The sequence below is a fragment of the Sarcophilus harrisii genome, chromosome 2, assembly GCF_902635505.1.
Source record: "Sarcophilus harrisii chromosome 2, mSarHar1.11, whole genome shotgun sequence".
NCBI lineage: Eukaryota > Metazoa > Chordata > Mammalia > Dasyuromorphia > Dasyuridae > Sarcophilus > Sarcophilus harrisii.
In genome coordinates this window covers 246,688,732-246,710,076 of record NC_045427.1, presented here as the reverse complement: position 1 = coordinate 246,710,076, position 21,345 = coordinate 246,688,732, and the positions used below count along the sequence as shown (strand labels likewise).

Here is a 21,345-nt window from a genome sequence, read left to right as displayed (position 1 = left end):
GATCAGGGAAGAGGTTCTGGACAAAAGAGCACTTGCATTGGTCTTTAGAGGATGGGTAAAAATTTAAGGTAGAGGGAACGGGAAGACTCCCCATTCTCTGTCTCAACAAGAGCATTTTTCCTGAATGACTTGATAAAGACATTTGCAGGGATACTGTAGACCCAACCCTTCCAAAAAGAGAATGGCCACACCATTCTTCCATTAGTTGTCAAAGTAGGTTAGGTCAGAACTGAACCTATTGACATTTCCATATTTATTGTGCTTCCGGATCTGTGCTTTTCACTGTGGTTAAGGAAATAAGGAAAGCCAACTTTCTGCACAGGAACAAATCTTGTCGGGGGACACAAGACTCCCAAGAAGCAATTAGAGAATGATACAGGGAATCATAAAATGCTTAGTTCTGACATACTGAAGGCAAGACTATTGAAGTTCAGAGAATATCACTGTGTCCTGAAGGAATGGAAGAGAGGGAGATGAAATGATCTGGGACACTGCAGTCCTTTTTTCTTGAAGCAATGAAACCCTTAACACCTCCTTGGGAGCACTCGGCAGGGAGAATATCAGGGAGGATAAAAGAGATTTTCTCTCAGAATCTACAAAGCCCAGATTAAGAACTTGGGTTAACCTTCAGCTTAACATTTGATCATGTTAGTGCCCAAGAAACCTGGAGAAGGCCTGAGTTGAGGCTGCACCATTTGAAATGCCTCTGGAATCCCCTTTGCTTTCTTTGCCTTTTCTCAATATATCCATCTCCTAAGTGGCAGGTGGCTCTTCCCTCTTTACCTTGTTCTGACCAAGGGAAGTCACTAGGCTTTTGATGAGAATATCTAAAGATGCCTACAGTTTCTCTTGTCTCATAAAAGGGTAGGATGTTCTCCCCAAGAGGGAGACTGTTCCCTGGGAGAGACAGGTAATGAATGAGCATGGCTGGAAAGGCACAGCCTCTTGTCTCATTGCCTAAATGAGGGAAGAGACAGATTTCAGTCCTGCCTTTCTAAAAACTATTAGCCTTTTTGTTAGGCTCCAGGGATCCCTCTGTTTTCCTGGCAGGTGGAGAACTAGGAGGCTAGAATTCTTTTTCTGTGTTTTGAATCCAAATTCTCCATTTTAGAGCCTCATTACCATCACTGCAATGGCTTCCTAAACCAAGCTTCCCACATTCAAATTCTCCCTCCCTTTTAACCATGCTTCACAGACTGACTAATCTCCCTGATAAGTGGCTTTGATGGCATCACTCCCCTGCCTAGAAACTACATGGTTCCCTGGCACCTGCAGGAAAAAGCCCAAACTTATTAGTTTGGTTGCCAAGGCACTTCACAGTTTGTCTCCAATTTAACTTTCCAGCCTTATCTCATATTACTTCCCATCATGGAACTCTCAAATCCAGTCAACTTGCACTGCAATGACATTTCTCATACAGCCTTCTGCTTTCTTGCCTCCTATGTCATCCATTACTCATGTTTCTTCTTTCATATGAAATACCTTTTTTCCCTGCATCTTCCTGTTAAAACATAATCCGTCACAAGGTAACACATATTTATGGCATCCTTAAAGATCTAAGTCACCTAGTACCTTTTCAAAACTCTCTTTGATTACCTCAAGTGGAAGTAATTGGTCACTATTTCCTAGCTCTTCATGCCTCACAAATGGCATTTGTCAGAATTAGTTATCAATTTATCCCATATTAGATTGTGAGCTCCTTGAATGCAGGGGTTCTTTAATTCTTTTTTCATTAAGTATTTCCCACTTACATAAAAAAGACTTTACATTTATTTTTAAAATTTTGAGTTCCAAATTATCTCCCTCCTTCCCATCCCTTGAAAAGGCAAGCTATATGATATCGATTATACATGTGAAATCATGAAAAACTTTTCCATATTAGCCATATTTTGAAAGAAAACACACACACACAAACAAGAAAAATAAGGGAAAAATATACTTTAATAAAATGCACAGATTTTTAATGTACATAGCAGAGTGCCTGCTTTTCAGTAGCTATTCAGTAAACACTTGTTGAGTGAATTTAAGAACTCTCTCTCTGCCTCTCCCTCACCTTTCTTTGGATCCATAGCGGGGATGAAACAGCATCAGTGTGATGCAGAACTGAGGAAAGAGATTGCATCTGTTTGGGCTAATCTGCCCCAGAAGACACTGGACTTACTGGTGCCTCCACATAAACGTAAGTAAGAAAATAGAGGAACAATCTCCACTCCAACAATTTTGTCCCTCCTCTCGGGAATCCTTGCCAAGAGAGGCTAAAAGGATGGAGGGGGATGAGGTAAAGAGGAATGGAAGAAGTAGGTACAGACATGTTAAGAAATAGTAGATGGGGGGCTCTGAGGGAAGTTAGATCTGGGGCAATGGCAAAGGTCAGAAAGGGCATATTCTCACCTACTGACTCATTGCTATAGTTAGTAAGTTCAGAATGCAAATCTTCTTTTCATCCTCGATAGCCTTGTTCCCTTGAAAATACTGTACATATAGTCATGGACCAGGCACTGTGAGGAGGTAAATCTCACCTCTCAAAAGGTAGACAAAATAATGAAAACTACTACTTCGGGATTAATGTAGAAAGGTATTCAGAACATAAGAAAATCTTGATTTGTGATATAAAAATGACAGGAACCTTGAGAGAAAGTGTTAGTGTCATGAGAACTTTTTAACAACCAGAGCTATCCGGTGATGAAAAGAACCATCTTGAAGGGTAGTGAGCTTCCTGTCATTTCTAGCAGAAGTAAGATGATTGTGCCTTAGTGTCTTGGTAATATAGTAAAAAAAGGATTCTCACACTGGAGGAGAAATTAGACCAGATGACCTTTAAGGTTTTAAACTTCTGTAGTTCTATGAAAGAAATATTCTCTGCCTTCAAGAAGTTACAAATCTGGGAGGAAGAATACGCATGTTCTGACAAGCAGAGAATGTCATTGTCAGAGGAGCATATTAGTAAGTATAAATTAATATCATTCACACTGAGTGCTAAAGACTTAAGGGGAGATATTAAGTTGTAGATGGCTTTCTGGAAGAGGTAAGTTTGGAAGATGAATCGAAAAGATAGGCAGCTAGGTGGCACAGTGAATAGAGCTGACAGGGTTGAAAGTCAAGAAGTCATCTTGTCACCTAGAACAAGTCATTTAACCCTCTTGGCTTCAGTCTTCTCATCTGTAAAATGAGCTGGAGAAGGAATTACTCCAGTATTTTTGTCAAAAAAATCCCTGGGCAGCTAGATGGCACAGTGGATAAAGCACTGGCCCTGAATCAGGAGGATCTGAGTTCAAATCAGGCCTTAGACACTTAACACTTCCTAGCTGTGTGACCTTGGGAAAGTTAGTTAACCCCACTTGCCTTAGCCAAAAAAAAATCTTAAATGGGGTCACAAATAGTCAGACATGATTGAAATGACTAAATAACAACAAAGGAGAAAATTGAATTCAAAGAGAGAAGATCTCCATGGTAATAATAGAGAATCTAGCGAGAAATGGAGGTGAGATAGGAAGAAGATCAAGATATAGGGTTTTGGATATTAAGGATCTTGGATTGGTTATAATGAATGACAATATTTCAAAAGAATCTTTTAAGCAGGAGAGTGATAGGATAAAAATAGACTTTAGAAAGGTAATGCAAATAGTATGTAGAGGAGAGAACAGAGGCTAGGGCAATTAAAGGTCTATTGGTATAGTCCAGATTTGAAGTGATGAAGGTCCAGATTGGACTTGCTGCCCAGTGCTAACTTCCTCATATGGAAAGGTCATGGCATAAAAGAAGGGATAGGTATTAGACCTGTGATTTCAGTATTATAGGGAATTTCCTTCACCATTGTAAACATCTGTGCTGCAACTTAAATATTTAGAAAATTGCCTAGAAAGCTGAGAGTTTAAATGACCTGACCAAAGTCATACTCCCAGCATGTATTAGAGATAGGACTTAAATGCAAGTCTTCCTGGCTTGAAGACTTTCTTATGTGCTACACCAGAGCCATCTTGAAAATAAAATCAGCTGAAATAACTTGGAAAGTTTAACTTAGAGAAGGAATGAGTTAAGGTACTGGGGAGTAGGAGGCAGCAATGTGATCATTATCTTTACGTTTTTGAAGTTCTGTGATGTGGACAAAGGATTTGACTTAACCTGCTCAACCCCAAAGGACTATGGATAGAAATTGCAAGAAGGAAGACTTTTATCTACTTTTAAGAAAAAAACAATTAGAGATGTCCAAAAGTTGAATGGACTCCCCAGGAGAGAGGGAGTACTCATCACTGAATATTAGATGGCCATTTGTTAGGACTATTGTAAGGAAGATTCCTGGCCTTGTGTGGATTGGGCTCAGTGACCTCAGAAGCCGCACCCAAGTCTGCTATTATTCTATGAATTGAGGGCCTAAAGAATCAGAAAACTGGATAAGACATCCCAAGAAATGGTGTCTGAGTATATGCCATAGCACAATTAGTCAAGCATATGGCCTTTGTGCCTTTAATGCCCCAACAATACCTCAACTTAATTCAAATGTAGGTTTTTCTTTCTCTCTAAACTTATTCCTCCTCCTGAGTTTGCTATTTCTGTCTGTGGTAACACTATTGTGTCTCCCATGTCCCAAACTTCAGAATAATTTTTTATTCTTTCCATAGCAGATGTTTGATGAGTACTTAGAAGGTTCCCCCTCCCCCCCTGCATTAATAAGTACTGAATGAATAACTTTTAAATGGTACAAAAAATCATGAAGAGAGAGTTCATTGTGAATTGGAACATTTTGAACTGCTAGGAACAAAACCTAAACGGGATCTTGAAGGAAAGTGAGAATTTTCCCAGGAAAAAGCATTCCAGATAGGAGCACAGATTTATTAAGAACATCAAGATAGTGATAACTCTGATGGGCATGTAGACAGTGGGGAATAGAATATTAGTATCATAGAATAGGAGATAAAGTTACATAGGGAAGATGGAGGCCAGGTGATAGAAAGCTTTGGAAGAGAAATTTAGTTTTGATACAGGAGAGGGATAATTCAGAGATGCCATGTTGAAGAAAGGTCCTTTTGGTGCATAATATGTTTGACCAAGAACTAGAAGCAGAGAGGCCAATTTGAAGTAATCCAAGCTTGAAGTGATGAATGCTTGGACCAAGATTAAGGTTTTATTAAGGTAAAATCAATGTTGGGAGTGAAGGAAGGAATTAATGAATGGAATACATTTGAGAGCTAATCAAAAAGAAGAGTCTAAAGAATTTAATAATTTACTATAAAGTGAGGAAAGAGAGAGAAGAATTAGAGATGATGACAAAGTTTGGAATCCAAATACTGAAAGGAATGGTTGTACCTTTGCCACAAATGAAGAAGTGAAAAGAGGTCTTGAGAGACCCTTGTCCCATATTCTCCTGGTGCAGATCATTGAAAAGTGACAAGTTGGGCCTCTTTGGGGATGGATTCATTCTGGATCTCATGTCTGTGGGAATTGAGGGTGGGGGAGTGGAAGAAAGTTGATGTGAACCTTGTTTCTCTCTTACTTTTCCTTTTTTCTTCTCTGTCCTTTCTCTCTGAATCCACACTTTCCATGTGTTCCCTGTTCTTTCTTTCCCCATATTTGTCTCACTATATTTGTCTTCCTTCCTTTCTACATTACCATTTCACCTCTCCTCCATCTCCGCCTCCAGCTGATGAGATGACTGTAGGAAAAGTCTACGCAGCTCTGATGATTTTTGACTTCTACAAGCAGAACAAAAACACCCGAGATCAAGGTCACCAGCCTCCGGTAGGCAATCCTAGATACCAAGAATAAAGAATCTGGGGTCCTTGGGTAACATGCTGGAAATCAGAAGGGAGAGAGTTAAAAAAGAAAAGGAGAATTACAAATGGCTGGTCAGCAACCTTTCACAAGTATGCATCTTGTTTATCTGAGTGGTTTAATTGTATGAGACACTAGATTAGGAGGCACTGATTACCTCCTACCTAAATCCCAGGAGAATGAGTGATGTGGAACAAAGCTATAAATCATATAGTACAGAATGGAGACTTTCCTAGGCTCCTGAAGGAAGTCATCTGAACCTGGTCTTAAAGACTGCACTAAGATCTGTCCATTATATACTGTGTTCCACATGGGAATCTATCAACTTTCCCTATCCCTACTATATAGTTATTGGTAAGATCAAGGAAGTCATTAAAATTGGTTTAGAGCTCATTTCTTGTCTTTTATTGTCTAGTCCTCTTGGTGCCAAGTACTGCACATTCCCCTTGGGAAACTGATAATGCTAGTAATAACCAGATTTTCTTGATGACCACAACCAGCTTAATTCATCAAACACTATTATGTGCAAAGCTGGGTTTGAGGTTTAAAGGCAAAAACAAAACAATACTTGCTGTCAAGAAGATGATATTCATAGGGTTTGAAATAGGGAACAATAAATAAAATAGAAGGGCTACCATGTAGTTTTCAAATAATCTGTGAATTTATATATCATTTGTTTTCATCTGACAAGCTTGTATAACTTACCTATGACAATTTGCAATTTCTCTATATGATGGTTCTTATGAACAATTGTCATTAATCTTTTCCTACCATGTATTCTTTCCTACCTGGACCCTTAAAATTTTTTTGTTAATCTGCAAAGTTATTTGGGATAAATCAAAAACGAAAAACAATTGGGAAAAAAAGAGAACACTGAGAGACTATAACCACAATGTAGACATTAGATGATATGGGCTTGTTGTATTAAGGGGGTAGCCATAGAAATGAAGAAAAGGGGATAAATGTAGGGCATTTATAAGAATAAGTCAACAAAACTTGACAACTTAGTGTGAGGGATGGAAGATAGGAAGAATTAAAAGATAACCAGCTTCAGACTGTATCACTGGGAGGGCGATATGGTGGTGCAGCAGCATGATGGTGATGAGCTAGTTTAGAGTAGATGTGAGACATGTATAGCTCCAAAGAGGAAGTCAAAAAAGGGAAAGGGATATTGAAGGTATAAGAGCATCCCCCAAGAGCATCCAAGCTAAGTTCAGAGATAGTAATAGTACATCTTCAGGATGCACAGACATATACTATCTATTCCCTATATAGACACTAGAGACCACTAAGCTGGAGTGTCATGGCATATAGGGGCACGAGATCTGTTTCTCCCACAACTCTCCCAGAAAGCACTGCTCAGACTGATCATTTGGAAGACTAGGTATACAGGAAATTCTCCCTGAGTTTAGACAAAGTTCATGGGACCCAGAAATCTGTTGAAATGAGGGACCAATCAGCAGAAGAGAATATGGTTGTCTTTTTGGTGTCTCAAAAATTGTAAAATTTAGAGATGTTCCTAAACCTATAAATCAAGTTCAATTCTTTTCTCATTTATTTCTGGTTGGCTAGTGGCTTATTGAATAGCATGTTTTTAAAGGTGGGGTAGGAATGGTGGCAAGGATAAGCCAATCTATTTTGACTTACTTCACATTTTAATGATAAAATGTGTGAATTTACATACTGTAGACTGTTGGTCACCATTTTTTGGCCCATCAACTATCCTATGCAGAGACCTCTCTGTCTTTAACTCCTAGAGAGACTAAAAGCTTGGGTAGACCTTCCTTATTAGATATCCAGTTGATAGGCAGAAGTTTGGTTAGCCTGGGGAAGAGAAGTCTTAGGATTAGACATGATAGGTAGTTTCAAGTATTTGAATAACTGTCATTTGGAAGAAGGATCAGATTTGGTCTTGTCTCTAGAAGTCAAAATCAGAAGAATTGGGTAAAAGTTAGAGAGTTCAATATAAGCAAAAACTTCCTAATAATTAGCACTATTGAAAATTAAGAGTGCTGCCTGAGTAGGTAATGAATTATCTACCATAGAAGAGTCTTCCAGGAAAGGTTGGATAATCACTTGCCTGGATACTGTAGACAGGATTCTTACTTAGAAATGCATTAAACTAGATGACTTCTTCGTTCACTTCAAGTTTCTGGTTCTATATCTGTTATTTTCCTTGGTAGAGCTTTTGTCCCTATTCCATGTGATCAGGGTTATCATAGGATGAAATATCCAGGGGATCCATAATTGTTCCATGCAGGACACTACACATGGTACAGGCACTAGGAACTACTACCTAATCCCACTTTTTTCCTTTGGAATTTTACATTGCATGACATTTTTAGACTGGCCAGGGAACATCTGCCTGTCTCTTGAAACTTGTTCAGAGCTCAAAAGATGGCATGGAATTTCTTTGTATTTGTACACTGAATGAGAACTATATAGATGATATGCAAAATAAATTGCTATATAGTACATTTCTATGTACCCCTCCCTCAGGATCTTCTTATAATGAGTCATCAGTTTTCTTAGGACCTCATTTTCTCTAGCTACTAACCAGTCAAGTCTGGGTGTAGAACTTTTCACTCTTGGTCAATTGATCTTAGAATTCAAATAATCTCTTCTTTTTTTCCCCTTAAAGGCCTCTGTCAATACCCTTACATATCTTTCTTTCTGTTGCAGACAGGTCCTGTGTCTCTGTTCCATACCCAAGGCCAACCAGCTGTGCTCCGAGGTGCTAGAGTGTTCTTGAAACAGAAAAGTTCAACCTCCCTAAGCAATGGTGGAGCCTTGTGAGTACTGAGCTTTGTCTGAAGGCTATAGAGCTACTGTGTCAGACAATAGTAACAAGACACTGGCCCAGCTCTTCCTCAGTGTTAGACTCTGAGAACACAGACCTGTCCTTGATGCTGAACCAGGGAGAATGTCAACAAAATATATAGAAGAACCTTTTGGAGTTCCTAGGAGGGAAGAGATGTTAAGGAAAAGGTCATTCCATGATTAGAAAGAGCAGACCCTTGAACTTGTAGAATGAATTTTTTTTTTGGAAAAAAACTTGTTTCTGAATTCAGAATTCAGAATTCTGAATACTAAAAAGACAGAAAATAGAAAAGATTTGAGAAAGGGCCTGAGTCTGCTTCAAAAAGATAAAATGATGGAACTTAAAGTTATTCATGTAGTCAGTTCTACCCCAAATCCCCGATATAAAGCTGCATTGTGAGAAGACATTTTCAAATACAATTTGACACCATAACAGAATTCCAATGATGTCATCACTCATAGTAGGTCACTCCCCACTCAGGGACATATTCTGGTATGGAAAAGAGCATTGCAAGTTTAGGGTTTGAAAAGATATTGAAAAGATAACCATATAACCCCCAAATTTATTGCCAGAGTTTGTAATTTCTTCTTGCCTAGTCTTTTTCTGACCTCTTGTCTCAGATGCTTTCTCCTTTTTTTTTTCTTTCAACAGACCACACCCAGGGAGTGGTATCAAGGAGTCTGTCTCATGGGGCACCCAGCGCACCCAGGATATCTGCTATGAGACCAGGATGCCCCTGGAACGTGGTCATTCTGCAGAAATTCCTGTGGGACAACCTAGCAAACAAGTGAGGGTTGCGGGAAAGGAAGAGGTGGGAAGCGGACCCAGTAGATAGCTTCTCTTAGCCAGAGTAGTAAATGGAGCTCCTTCTGCTTTGAAGGCCTACGGACAACAATTGTAAAGAGACGTGACTGCCAGTGTATAGAGTGCATGCCCTCCTTGATTGTAGGGCATGTTTGTGTATTTTTTTAAATAGCTTTTTATTTACAAGTTATATGCATGGGTAATTTTACAGCATTGACAATTGACAAACCTTTTGTTCCAATTTTTCATGTTTTTGTATTTGATTCAATTCAACAAATATTTTCTAGGAGTCTCCTGTGTATAAGACACTCAGCTAGGTGCTAGAAATTCGAGAATAGAAGAGAAACGGTCCCAGTCCCTTGAGAATTTACCTTCTAGGGGCAGCTAGGTGGTGCAGTGTGGATAGAGCATCAGCCCTGAAATCAGGAGGACCTGAGTTCAAATTTGATCTCAGACACTTAACATGTCCTGGCTGTGTGACTCTAGCCAAGTCACTTAACCCCAACTGCTTGAGCAAGAGAGAGAGAGAGAGAGAGAGAGAGAGAGAGAGAGAGAGAGAGAGAGAGAGAGATTACTTTTATTGGGTGAAATAAGACATGTACACAGAGAAGTAAGTGGGAGATAATTTAAGGAAATAAAACTAACTGATTGGGTGGAGAGGGGTGAGAAATAATGTCAGGAAAATGAGTTTTAAAGGAAATTAAAGAGTTTAAGAGTGATGTTGAGGAATGAATTCCAGGCCTAAAGGGTAGCCTATGCAAAGATGTGGAGGTGAGAGAGGAAATATTTAGTTCAGGGATAAAGCTCATAGTCTAGTTTGGCTGAAATGTAGAATGAATGAGGGACATAATTTTAAATAAGTCTGTCAGTCACATTGTGGTGGGCTTTAAATTCCAAGTTGAAAAGTTTATATCTTATCCTAAAGACAATAGAGAACCACTAAGAATTTCTTGAGCAGTAGAGTGATGTATATTAGGATTTGTGTTTCAGGAATATGTATCTGGCAGCTAAATATGGAAGATGGATATATTATATATATATTGATAGTAGGAAAAAGAATTAAAAAGCTAGTATTATCTAGGCAAGAGATGATGGGAACCTAAACTAGGAAAGTGGACATGTTGAGAGACAGAGAATGGATATGAGAGATATTATGGAGGCAGTTGATTGGGTAGAGTCTGTATGGAAAAAGGAGAATCAAGGATGGTTGTGAGATCCCAAATTTGTGTGAATGGCCTCAATAGGAAAATTTAGGGAAGGGACAGGCTTAGAAAAGATATTGAATTCTATTTTGGATTTATTTCTAATAAGGCATCCAAGTGGAGATTCTAGCAGGCAGTTGCTAATATGGGACTAGATTGATTAAATATGGAGGAGGAATGTGGAGGCTTGTATACCAAACATGACTGTGTACATGATTATATTTCCATGTATCATTACAGCCATGAGAACTCCCTGCACTTTGGCTCTCAACTTTCTGCTTCTTTAAGAACAGATCCCAAAAGCTCACTTCTTGACACCTCAGGGGCAGACTACCCAAACCTCTTATCTGGGAGGGTGAATCTTCTTTCCCCTTGTCTGTGTCCTGCATCATTTCTTTGCTCATCAGGGGAAGCTTGGGGTATTTCTGGGTGAAGGGAGTGATTTTGGACAAATTCAGAATACCCTTCAGCTTCTTCTACTCTACCTCAAAGGGTTATTTCCCTGAACTCAGAGGGAAAAAAATATAAGTTTGGGCTTCTGGCCACTGACCTATTACTATGATTCTCTCAGGCTGTGGAGATGCAAGAAATGGCTCAGGATGCCACCAGTGGAGAACCCCAGCCAGGGCTGGAAAGTCAGGGCCGAGCGGCCTCCATGCCCCGCCTGGCTGCAGAGATGCAGGTGAGTCCATGTGTGTGAGTGAGTATAGGGGTGGACTCAGACTCACTTAGGTTAGAGAAGATAATTCTTCTTTTCCTTCAGGTTTCTTTGTTCAAAATGTCTTTAAGAAGCTGTCTTGTACTCTCCTGCACTGGTAGACATTTCAGAACAGGCTTGAACCCTGAGTCAGTTTACTATTAAGGTTAATCCCAGAATGTCTGCTCTTCAAATTCCAGAACCCTGTGTTTTTCCTCCATCCTAGAATCTCTTCTTAGGGCTCATGCTAATTCTTGAGATCAGGAAGCATTAAGAATGGCATAAGGGATAATTTTCAGCCTTTTGGTTTCTAGAACCCAGAAACTATCCTCAGAAACCAGATATGTCTCCCAAAGCAATTGTTATTTTAAACCACTTTTGTTCATAATATTTTCTCCTTCCCAATAATGTACTACCCTACATTTAATATCTTACATTTATATATATATATATATATATATACATACATATGAACCTATCCTTTCTTTTTTTTAAGGAATATCTAACTAGCAGCTCTCCCCACAATGGTGGGGCATGGCATAGACACCTTGGCTTTCTGTAAAAGTCAAAAGACTGAGTCAAAGCTTGCCCTTATTTTAAGCTCTGAGATGGTTATTTTGTAGCCATAGTGAGTCACAGTAGCTGGAGGCCTTAGGTGGGTTTCCTATTAAGCTTCAGAACTAATAGAGAACCTAAAAATAATTGGGAAATATCTTGAGGTCTTCTCCTTGGTGAAGCTAGCTAACAGAAAAGGCCGAATCTATGGTTATTAGTACTTAAATTGGAACCTCTCTCATACTAAGGGTGCAGGATACCAAAAACTTGTGTCTGTGTCTGTGATCACCGGGGAATCTGTAAGAGCCAATAATAGAAAGTGGGAAACTAACCACCTCAAGAGCCTCCCAGTATGATATGGGGCTGGGAGAATGTCTTCTCCATGGGTTCTGGGCAGACCAGATTGAAATGATAGTTTGGTCCACAAAATAGTAACTCTCTTCCATACCCTCCCACTGAGGTTACTTCAAAAGCCAATGAACATTTCTTCCTCAGAGCTCTAGCTAGAAACATTCTGCTGAAAGCCTAAGTTCTGGAAATCATGGGGAAGTGTAAGATAACTAATCTGTAGCCTCCCTTGAATAACCAGTGCCCTCTGTGTATTTTTCCTCTTTGTACTTCCCACCCCATCCTTCCTGTGTCATTTCTGGTCCTTGACATTTTGTTTGGAGTTTTCCTTAATAAATCTTTCTTCTTTCCTTGGCATCTGATGGCTACTTATGTCTTTCTGCATTCTTTCTCTCTCTCTCTCTCTCTCTCTCTCTCTATCTATCTATCTATCTATCTATTTTTCTATCTCTGTCTCTTTCTTTCTCTCTCATACTTCTATTTTCTGATCTCATTTCCATTGTTTTTCATGTCTTTCCTCCTCCCTGTTGCTTCTCTTCTATTTCTCTTCCACTTAACTCCCTTTTCCTCCTCATTTCTTGGTCCCCCCCCCCATCCATTCCGTTGTCTGTCTACCGTACATCTGCCGCACATCTGCCCTGATGTTTACCACTGGCTGTTCTGTCCCTCATCTTGTCCGCCGTGTGTGCAGAGGAGCCAAGCGCGATCGCCTGGGAGTTACCTAGCAGTATGTAGCTAAAACTATATTGCCTCCTTTCCTGCATATCTGAAGACCTGTTGCTCTTGAGCTCTTTCCTCTTCACGCTTGGCACACTTCTTATGGGTGTTATTGGCTTAGGATATCTCTCAGTCTCATAGTCCTCAAGTCAAAGAGGAATGATATCTTTGATTGGTCTCTGTGGGTGAAATCTCTAGCATAGGCTTTCCCATGCTGCCCAGGGCTGCAGAGGAGCCCTGCAGTTTCCACGTGATATTTTCTCATGGATGCCATTTACCTTTGGAAAAAACCTCCTGTCCCTTAGCCATAGGTGGCCCTAAGAAGCCTGCAAAGAGGACCAGATGATGTCCTGACTATCCATAGCTAAGCTTTTCATGCACTGCTCTGCTCTCTGCAACTAGCCTCTTTCTTTCCTAGGTAGGGAGAGTTGAATATGGAAGGCTGTTCCTGACTTATCTTCCCTTAGAGGGTCAGGGCCTTCCATGCAGCATATGAACAAGGAGAGTAAGGGCAATAATGGCCAGCAGAGACGAGAAAGTCCCTTGAGAAAAAACTATGGCTCTATTTTCTCTCCCCCAAAGCCACAGAGGCTTCAGCTGAATTGGACCAGCTAAGTCCTACCCCTGGAGAAGGAAGAACAACTCTGAATCTAAGGGGAAAGGGGAAAGCCTGCCCCTCAGAAAGACTTACACCAGCTCAAGGGCCTTGTAGAAAATCGTGCTCCTGCTTACTCAGTTACCCAGATCAGGATGGGTCAGCAGAGTAGGGAGGAACTCAAGCCACCCCAAACCTTCCAAAATTACATTACTTTTTGGTCCCCAGACATTTTAAAACATGGAATTCTATCTGGAGACACGATGTAGTTGGGCAAATTTTAATTTGGATGTTGATCCCTTAATAATGGCAGCTAAAGAAAATATATTTGAACTCAGCATTGCTAGGATATAAAGGAACCTTTTGGGCTTTGGGATAACTGACAGCTCTAGGTGCTGAGGGGCATGTGAATGTACCCTGGGGAAAAGGCTCACATGAGCCTGGTTCCTTTCAGCAACCCCATAGCCTTTCTTCCTCTGTTCCTAGCCCATATTTTTCCCCTTAGCCCTTCTGGCTCGTTTGTCCCTTCATGCTCCTCTGCCCCTTTTCTTTCTCCCTACCTATATCTGTTCTCATAATAATCAATGGGTTTGGCTTACAATTTAATATCTTCCTCTTATCCCCCCAACAGCCCATTCCAGACACAAGCCCCATGAAGCGTTCCATCTCCACCTTGGCCCCACAGCGCCCACATGGCTCACACCTTTATGAATATGGTCTGGAACGCGTATCCTCAGGCCAGCCTCAGCATCATCACCATCATCGCTGTCACCGGCGCAGGGATAAGAAGCAGAAGTCTTTGGACAAATGCACTAGTCAGTCAGCAGATGGAGATGGGGGTGAGTCTATACTACTCCTCTTTTAAAAAAATTAATAATTTTCTATTATTCAACAAATATTTATTAAGTTCCTATAATATGGGTAAAAACATTGTATCTGTGCAGTACTTTATAAAGAGTGAGTCCAAAAATTATTGAATACAGATATGAAGTGGCCTAGTATAGTGAAAAGAACACTGGATTTGTGGTTAGAAGACTTGGATTTGAATTCCAGATCTACTTATTACTTGTGAGATCATGGGCAAGACACTTCACTTTATACAACTCCTCTTGAACTCAGGATAGAGGGGAGAGAATCTGACCTGACTCTTGTGACATATAAAGACCTACCAGAACTGAGAAATAACTGTTAATATCTATAACAAGAGGTCAAACTAGATATGGCCTAGAAGGGCATCAAAGTGTCTGTCTGATACTTCTTACTAGAAGAGTTCACATGCTAGAAGAATATAATTTGGATAGCATCTGTGTGCCAGGCACAGAAGCCCCTGTGGGCCTGGCCTGAGCAGGCAGAATGTTCCCACCTTGCTAACTGACCTCCCACCATCAATTCAAAGGGCTGAGGTGCTACTTGACACCTTTCCTGGATCAGTTAGCCCAAGAAAGGGAGAAAATAATGTTAGTTTTTAGGAATGGGGGATGACATGTTTTAGGGATACTCCCATGTATAGGGAAGCCATACTCAATGGCTAGGAGACAGGATTTCCTTGGGTGGAGAGAGGATTCAGATGGGAAATATGGGTAAATGTGAGAATTGGTATGAAGGTGAGAAAAGGGTATTCAGATGAGAAAGATAGATGAAAGCTGAATTTGGGGTAGGAGATGAGTGGGTGGTAATATAATAGAAGTTGGAGTGGTGGATAATGTAGAATATGTAAGGATTATAATAGAGATGCTGAGTAGCTCTCAGCAGTGGGTAAATCTATGGCTGTTAATCATAGACTTAGAGCTAGAAGGGGCCTTAGTGGCCATCTAGTCTACTCTGCAGTCTCATTTTACAGATAAAGAGACTGAGGACCAGAGAGGCTAACTTATAGATAGGGTGAATGAAATGGGGAAGATGGGCAAGGTGGATGATTGGGGGATTATGGGGATTAGTGGGGTGAGAATAGAGTAGGTGCGTGAAATGTCCATCCTCAGTTGCTCTGTCCCTGACTGAGTGTCTCAATCTTATATTCAGCACCAAACCATAGTGTGGGGATGGCAGCTCCATCAGGGGAAGGTCCAGCCCCATGTAAGCATGAGAGGAAGCAAGAAAGAGGGCGATCCCAGGAGCGGAAGCAGCTCTCTTCCTCCTCTTCAGAGAAGCAGCGTTTCTATTCTTGTGACCGATTTGGGAGCCGGGACCCATCACAGCCCAAATCCTCCAATGGAAGTCGTCCTACATCACCTCCTGGGCAGGAGCCAGGTCCCCACAGACAGGTGAGAGACAGGAGATGTTGGGAGAGGGGTAGGATAACAATGGGGAGGAATTTTAAACTGTGCCCGGGGCTCATACTTGGTAAAGTGCTGCCCCTTCCATGCGCAGAGCAAACAACCTCAATGGCAAATGTTATCATCAGCCTGAACAAGACAGGGCAAAATGAACTTGGGGAATTAACTAATGGGAGGAGAGGAGATCCCCTGCCCTCATTTTGAGGGATCTCAGGAGACATAAGACTCTTGGGTCCCCACGTGCATAGGTGAGCTCTTAGGGACATCTAAGTGAACCATAGTCCCCTTTGAGGGATTATGGTTACTGTTGTGGTACTAGAAGCTTCAGGAAGATGTCAATTTGTGAAGTCTTATAGATGTCCCAACCAGGGAGAGTTATTGTCTTGAAAGTAGTGAAGAAATACCCAAAGCACAATCTGGGGCCTTAAGGGGATGGGCAGGACCCTATTCCCTTCAGATAAGAGACCCCTCAGAGCCCAGTCAGTGCCCAATCCCATCTTTCCCCCTCTTCCTCCATCCCAGTTATCGCAACCTGTCTGTTCTGTCTACTTCTGTCCTGTCCTGCCAACACCTTGTCTGAACAAAGTGTCAGGACACGATGAGGTTTGAGCCCAAAGCTGAATAGCTAGCTACCACTATTAGATAGCTTATAGTATGTATTCTTCCTCAATACTGGCACCCACTGGGAGGTGATTGAACTCAGCCCTTTCCCTGAGCTCTTTCTTTTACCCTTTATGTGGGGGAATTCAGCCATGTCCCCAGTCCTGGCTCTCATCCCATTTGTGAGGGATCTGACCATAGCCATCTTAGTTCTGGATTTTACCTTTTCTGTGAGGTATCTGACTTTGGTTCTTACCTCAACCCTTTGTTCTGATTCTTTCTATGGAGAATGTGCCCTCAGCTCTCTCAGTCCAGCTGTCATGCCATCTGTGAGAATGGCCTTTCTGTGGACTAGTAGCAAAGCACATTATTCACAGGGTTTACAGAGCATCCACAATAGCCAACTCCTATCCACTTCTCTTTATCCCAGACAGCCTGGGACAATCAAAAAGTTCCAAATTTCCTCCTTTTTTTCCCCCTCAGGAGAGTGTTTAGTTTCAAGGAAAGCTCTACCTTCCCAGAAAAAACAAATCAAGCAGTTGCCACAACTTTGTAAATTATCAAGGGACAGCAAAATCAAAACCTAAGAAAAAAAATGTTTTAAACTTTTTGACATTTATAAAAATGACACATTAGAAGAAGCAACCAGTTCAGCTTTCGGACCAGTAAGGACGGGTGTTTCTATAGTAGATTTCCCCTAGAATAGCAGACCTTGGATACACCTTTCCCTACAATTCCCAGATATAGCTGCTCATGCTGATTATAGTAAGAGTTGCAAGTTGTTTTTGACACCCTCCACCCCATATCCAGTCTACTGTTTATTCTGGTGTTATATTTGTCAGTCAGTCAGTCAGTCTCTGTTCTACAGCATCTCCCAAGTGGGACAAATATTCCTGTTTTAATTGGTCACTCTCTGGCTTTAACTCTTCAACACCTTACATCTCTTTTTAAATCGCTTTTTTACTTTCCCTTCCCTTAACTGTGGTCGTCTATACTTTGGTTTTATGTGTTGCCATCATCCCCTCCTTCATTCCCTGGGCCTTGGTGCTCCTGGGCTTGTCTTTTGCTCCTGTAACTTGTTCCCCCCTCCACTTCACCCCCGTCCACCCCGCCAAACCTTCCATGTGTACTGTGTGGCTCTGTGTCTGTCTGGTGTGTGTTTTTATTTTTGATTTGCTCTGTTCAATTTTCATGTAGGGTAGTGGTTCAGTTAATGGGAGCCCCTTGCTGTCAACATCTGGTGCTAGTACACCGGGCCGTGGTGGGCGGAGGCAGCTCCCCCAGACACCTCTGACCCCCCGTCCCAGCATCACATACAAGACTGCGAACTCCTCGCCCGTCCACTTCACCGGTTTCCAGACCAGCCTGCCCACCTTCTCCCCGGGACGGCTCAGTCGAGGCCTTTCTGAGCACAACACCCTGCTCCAGAGGGATTCTCTGAGCCAGCCGCCAACCCCAGTGTCTCGGATTGGCTCGGACCCATACCTGGGGCACCGTGACCACAGCGATTCCTCGTACCGGGCCCTGCCCGAGGACACACTCACTTTTGAGGAAGCCGTCGCCACCAACTCGGGCCGCTCATCGAGGACTTCCTACGTGTCCTCTCTAACATCCCAGTCCCACCATCTCCGTCGTGTGCCCAATGGTTACCACTGCAGTCTGGGGCTCAGCTCCGGCCCCGGGACTGGCGGTGGCAGGGCCCGGCAGAGTTATTATCACCAAACCGACGAAGATGACTGGTGCTAGCATCCCAGCAAAAACACACAGCATACACCCAACTTGGCAGGTCTGTGTGTGTTACAGTTGATGAGTTTTATCATCTGAAAGCTGGGTCCTTCCCTCCCCCAAACCCCGAGTGTGCTCGGGACTGCAGAGGCAATTAGCATGATGACACAGAAGGAGCTTGCCCCCAAGACTGCTCTTTGGGGGAAATCTGCTGCTTTTTTATGTCTCCCTCTCTCCCACTTTCCACTCTCTATGTGTCTCTGTCTCTGTGCCTCTTTGTTTTTCTCTCTCTGCCTTTATCTCTGTGTCAGTCTCTTTTTATCTTGTTTGACTTTCTATCTGTCTGTCTGTCTGTGTCTTTCTCTCTCTCTCTCTCTGCACTGGACAGATCAATAAAATCTTTTCTTTTTTTTTTTTAAAGGGATGTGTTTTTTTCCATCCCTCCCTTGTCCGCTGCCTTGCTGAGTCTCATATCATACATTTGAAATTTACATCAGTGACCAAGAAGGCAATAGTGGACGTTCATCCCACATAAAATGACCCTGATTTGTGAAGTATAGTATTTGTGATCTGGGCTTTTTTTTTAAGTAGGTCTAATTCTTGTTCAGAATAGACCTATATCTTACCTTGTTTAATTGTATGTGATGAGGGGGTAGAATCTACCTAAAAGTTCTTGAAAACTAAGGCTGAAGGGAGATTCATTTAGACATAATAGTTTAAGAGAGATTCTCTTTTCCAAGGAGTCCAAATCTTGAAGTTCAAAGTGTCCTAAGCTGGCAGACTTTTCTATATTCATATGACATGTCCACCTCTGCCAACTCATACATTATACTACCAGACCACCACAGAGGTCCCACATAAAGCTGCTCAGTCCTCCTTCTCCCAAGGACATAAAACAGAACTTGATGAGGACTATCTGGAAAGAGTCCTTGCTGCTGATTCTGTTTTCCAACTGCAACCTCACCCCTCACCATTTTGTCTTATTTAGATATGCTTTCTTTTTTTTTCTCCTGTTTGTTCCCTCCCCCCCAAGAGGGGGAGGCACAGAAAAAGAGAAGAAAAGGGAGAGGGGGAAGTAAATGTAATTGGTTTTATATCCATCCAGGAGCTAGAACTTTTCATTGTGTGCATTTTTGTAAACTGTACAGTAAACAAGGAAAATGATCTCATGTAGAGAATTCGTCCAGTGTCATTCTGGGTCCCACAAACTCTGTCCACTGTTCCAGTCACTCACTACCAAGTGCCTAACCTTTGAAATGTTTCACATTGATAAAGCAGCCTCCTGCTTTCCTTCATCCAGCCTTGTGAGGAAGGAAGGAACCTGGAAGGCATGTCATGTTTGAGTCCTGTATGAAATCTCCATGTGTGTGTTTTGCAGACACTGTTAAAAACGGGAACCAACTGAGAAAAACTGGTGAAAACAAAGAATTAATTTGTACATTGATGGATGGGAAATTTAAGACCAAGAGAGGGAAAAAATCGACTTGTAAAAAAAAAGTGGGTTTTTTTTCCCCCATCCTTGGGTAGCACTGAAGATGTGTTCAAGACAAACCAGTGCAAAGTACTGTGAAAACCTTGAGATGGCAAATAGGAAAACAGGCTCTTTTCATGGCTATCATTCCCTTAGTTGGGGAAGTTCTGACAATGTTGTGCGGTGTATAGTTTGTTTTGAGTGTGGTAAGAGAGTATTGTTCATTGTTTCCTGTTCACAATCTGATTCTCAGGGATGAGACATCTATTTTTTTTCCTGTGGGGGTGGTGATGATGGTAGTGAATGTCTACTTTTGAGTGTATGTGGGGTGTGGGGGGGGAAGAGAATTATCATTCCAGATAAAGAGGGAAATGGGTAGTTAGAAGTAAAGATAGTGATTGGGGAGGGGGTAGGAGTGGAAGTAGTCAATAAAAGGACAAAGACGATAAGATAATAGATTCAGACCTGGGTAAAACCTCAGAGGTCATCAGGTCTAACTCCCTCATTTTACTGAGTCCCAGAAGGATTAAGTGACTTAGTCCCACAGATAATAAGTAACAGAGCAGGGATTTCAACTGGTCCTAGAACTTAGAAATTCAGCATTCTTTTACAGTGTACCATTCTGGCTGACTTCAGGGGACAGATATCTTGAAAGAAGAGGAGGAAAGCAGGCACTGTACAATACAGAGCAGTATCTTTTTATTTTGTTCCTTGAGAGCCAAAGGAAAAGAATGAGACAAAGAAGAGATGACTAGGGCAAAAAAGGTATGGCAAAAGAGTTGAGAGAATAGCTATAGGCAGCACACAAGATCTAAATCCCAAGGAAAAACATGGCCTTAGCCACAGGATGGTCCTTTCAATATCTGCCTGGGGTCTGTTTGGTGCACCCAGTCAGTACTTGTGCCCTTCCAGCCTTGTCCATAGACCACAGGTAGAGAGAGGGAAAGCTTGGAAAACTCAGTACTAGTGGAAGTTTGGTAGTTATCTGCAAAGCAAGTTTTCTACAGGGGAACTCTATAGGGAATTACCCAGAAGGCATAAAGATTCTCTGTCTTCTGGAAAATGTGTGTATCTAGACCAAGGGCCTCACACTGTTTCCTTTAGTGTTTACATTTCAAAAGTTCAGATGCTTTTGTAGTTGACTTATTTTTAAATGTCCACTAGTTCTCATCCCTGGGTTCTACTAAAAGACAACTTTGGTATGAATGCTTGTGTGATCTTTGACACACTACATGGTGCCCGAAATATGCTGAGGTATGCATGCACCTGTGTGTGTGTGTGTGTGTGTGTGTGTGTGTGCATGTAAGTACTATAATGCCACGAGGTGCAGAGGGGTATGTTGAGGTATGTTGAGTGGTATAATTTAACCTTAGGGCTATGCAACATAATGACACTCAAAAGCAACCAATGGAACAAGATTTTCATCCATTTTGTGGCTTTACCTGCTGGATTCTCTGTTTGGGGCTCAGCATAATTGTGACCAAATGTTTGATACATTTCCCTCAACACAAAGGCACAATATTCTGGCATTTTAAAGGAGCCAGAGGATTTTAATTCAAGGAGCTAAAAAGCAAAAGACAGTCCCTAATGGCATATGTGGCCATTGTTCCCACAGTGAAAGATGGCAGGATATTTTTTTTGGGCATTGGGTTTTTTGTTCCCTAGCCCCAGCATTCCACCTATTTCCCCATCTTTCCTGTGTTACTTTTCACAGTAAAAAAAAAAAAAAAAAAAAGTTAAAAATTCTGTACAGTACCATGGCTGTGTT

The 21,345-nt window shown here is 41.6% G+C and overlaps 1 protein-coding gene across 18 annotated transcripts in view; it reads left to right on the top strand.

Annotated features, from left to right (window-relative positions):
• Window positions 1-18,405, top strand: part of CACNA1B (calcium voltage-gated channel subunit alpha1 B) — a 249,141-nt gene extending 230,736 nt beyond the window's left edge. For 11 of the 18 annotated variants that reach the window (XM_031951860.1, XM_031951858.1, XM_031951855.1 and 8 more), the window contains 9 exons: window positions 2,072-2,179; window positions 5,639-5,736; window positions 8,452-8,561; window positions 9,242-9,377; window positions 11,168-11,278; window positions 12,888-12,923; window positions 14,140-14,347; window positions 15,528-15,769; window positions 17,579-18,405. In XM_031951860.1, coding sequence (XP_031807720.1) covers window positions 2,072-2,179; window positions 5,639-5,736; window positions 8,452-8,561; window positions 9,242-9,377; window positions 11,168-11,278; window positions 12,888-12,923; window positions 14,140-14,347; window positions 15,528-15,769; window positions 17,579-18,127 — 1,598 coding nt within the window. In that variant the 3' untranslated portion in view covers window positions 18,128-18,405. The remainder of the gene's footprint in view (window positions 1-2,071; window positions 2,180-5,638; window positions 5,737-8,451; window positions 8,562-9,241; window positions 9,378-11,167; window positions 11,279-12,887; window positions 12,924-14,139; window positions 14,348-15,527; window positions 15,770-17,578) is intronic. The other 7 variants (XM_031951863.1, XM_031951861.1, XM_031951867.1 and 4 more) reach the window with 1 other exon arrangement.
• The last annotated feature ends 2,940 nt before the right edge of the window (window positions 18,406-21,345 follow it).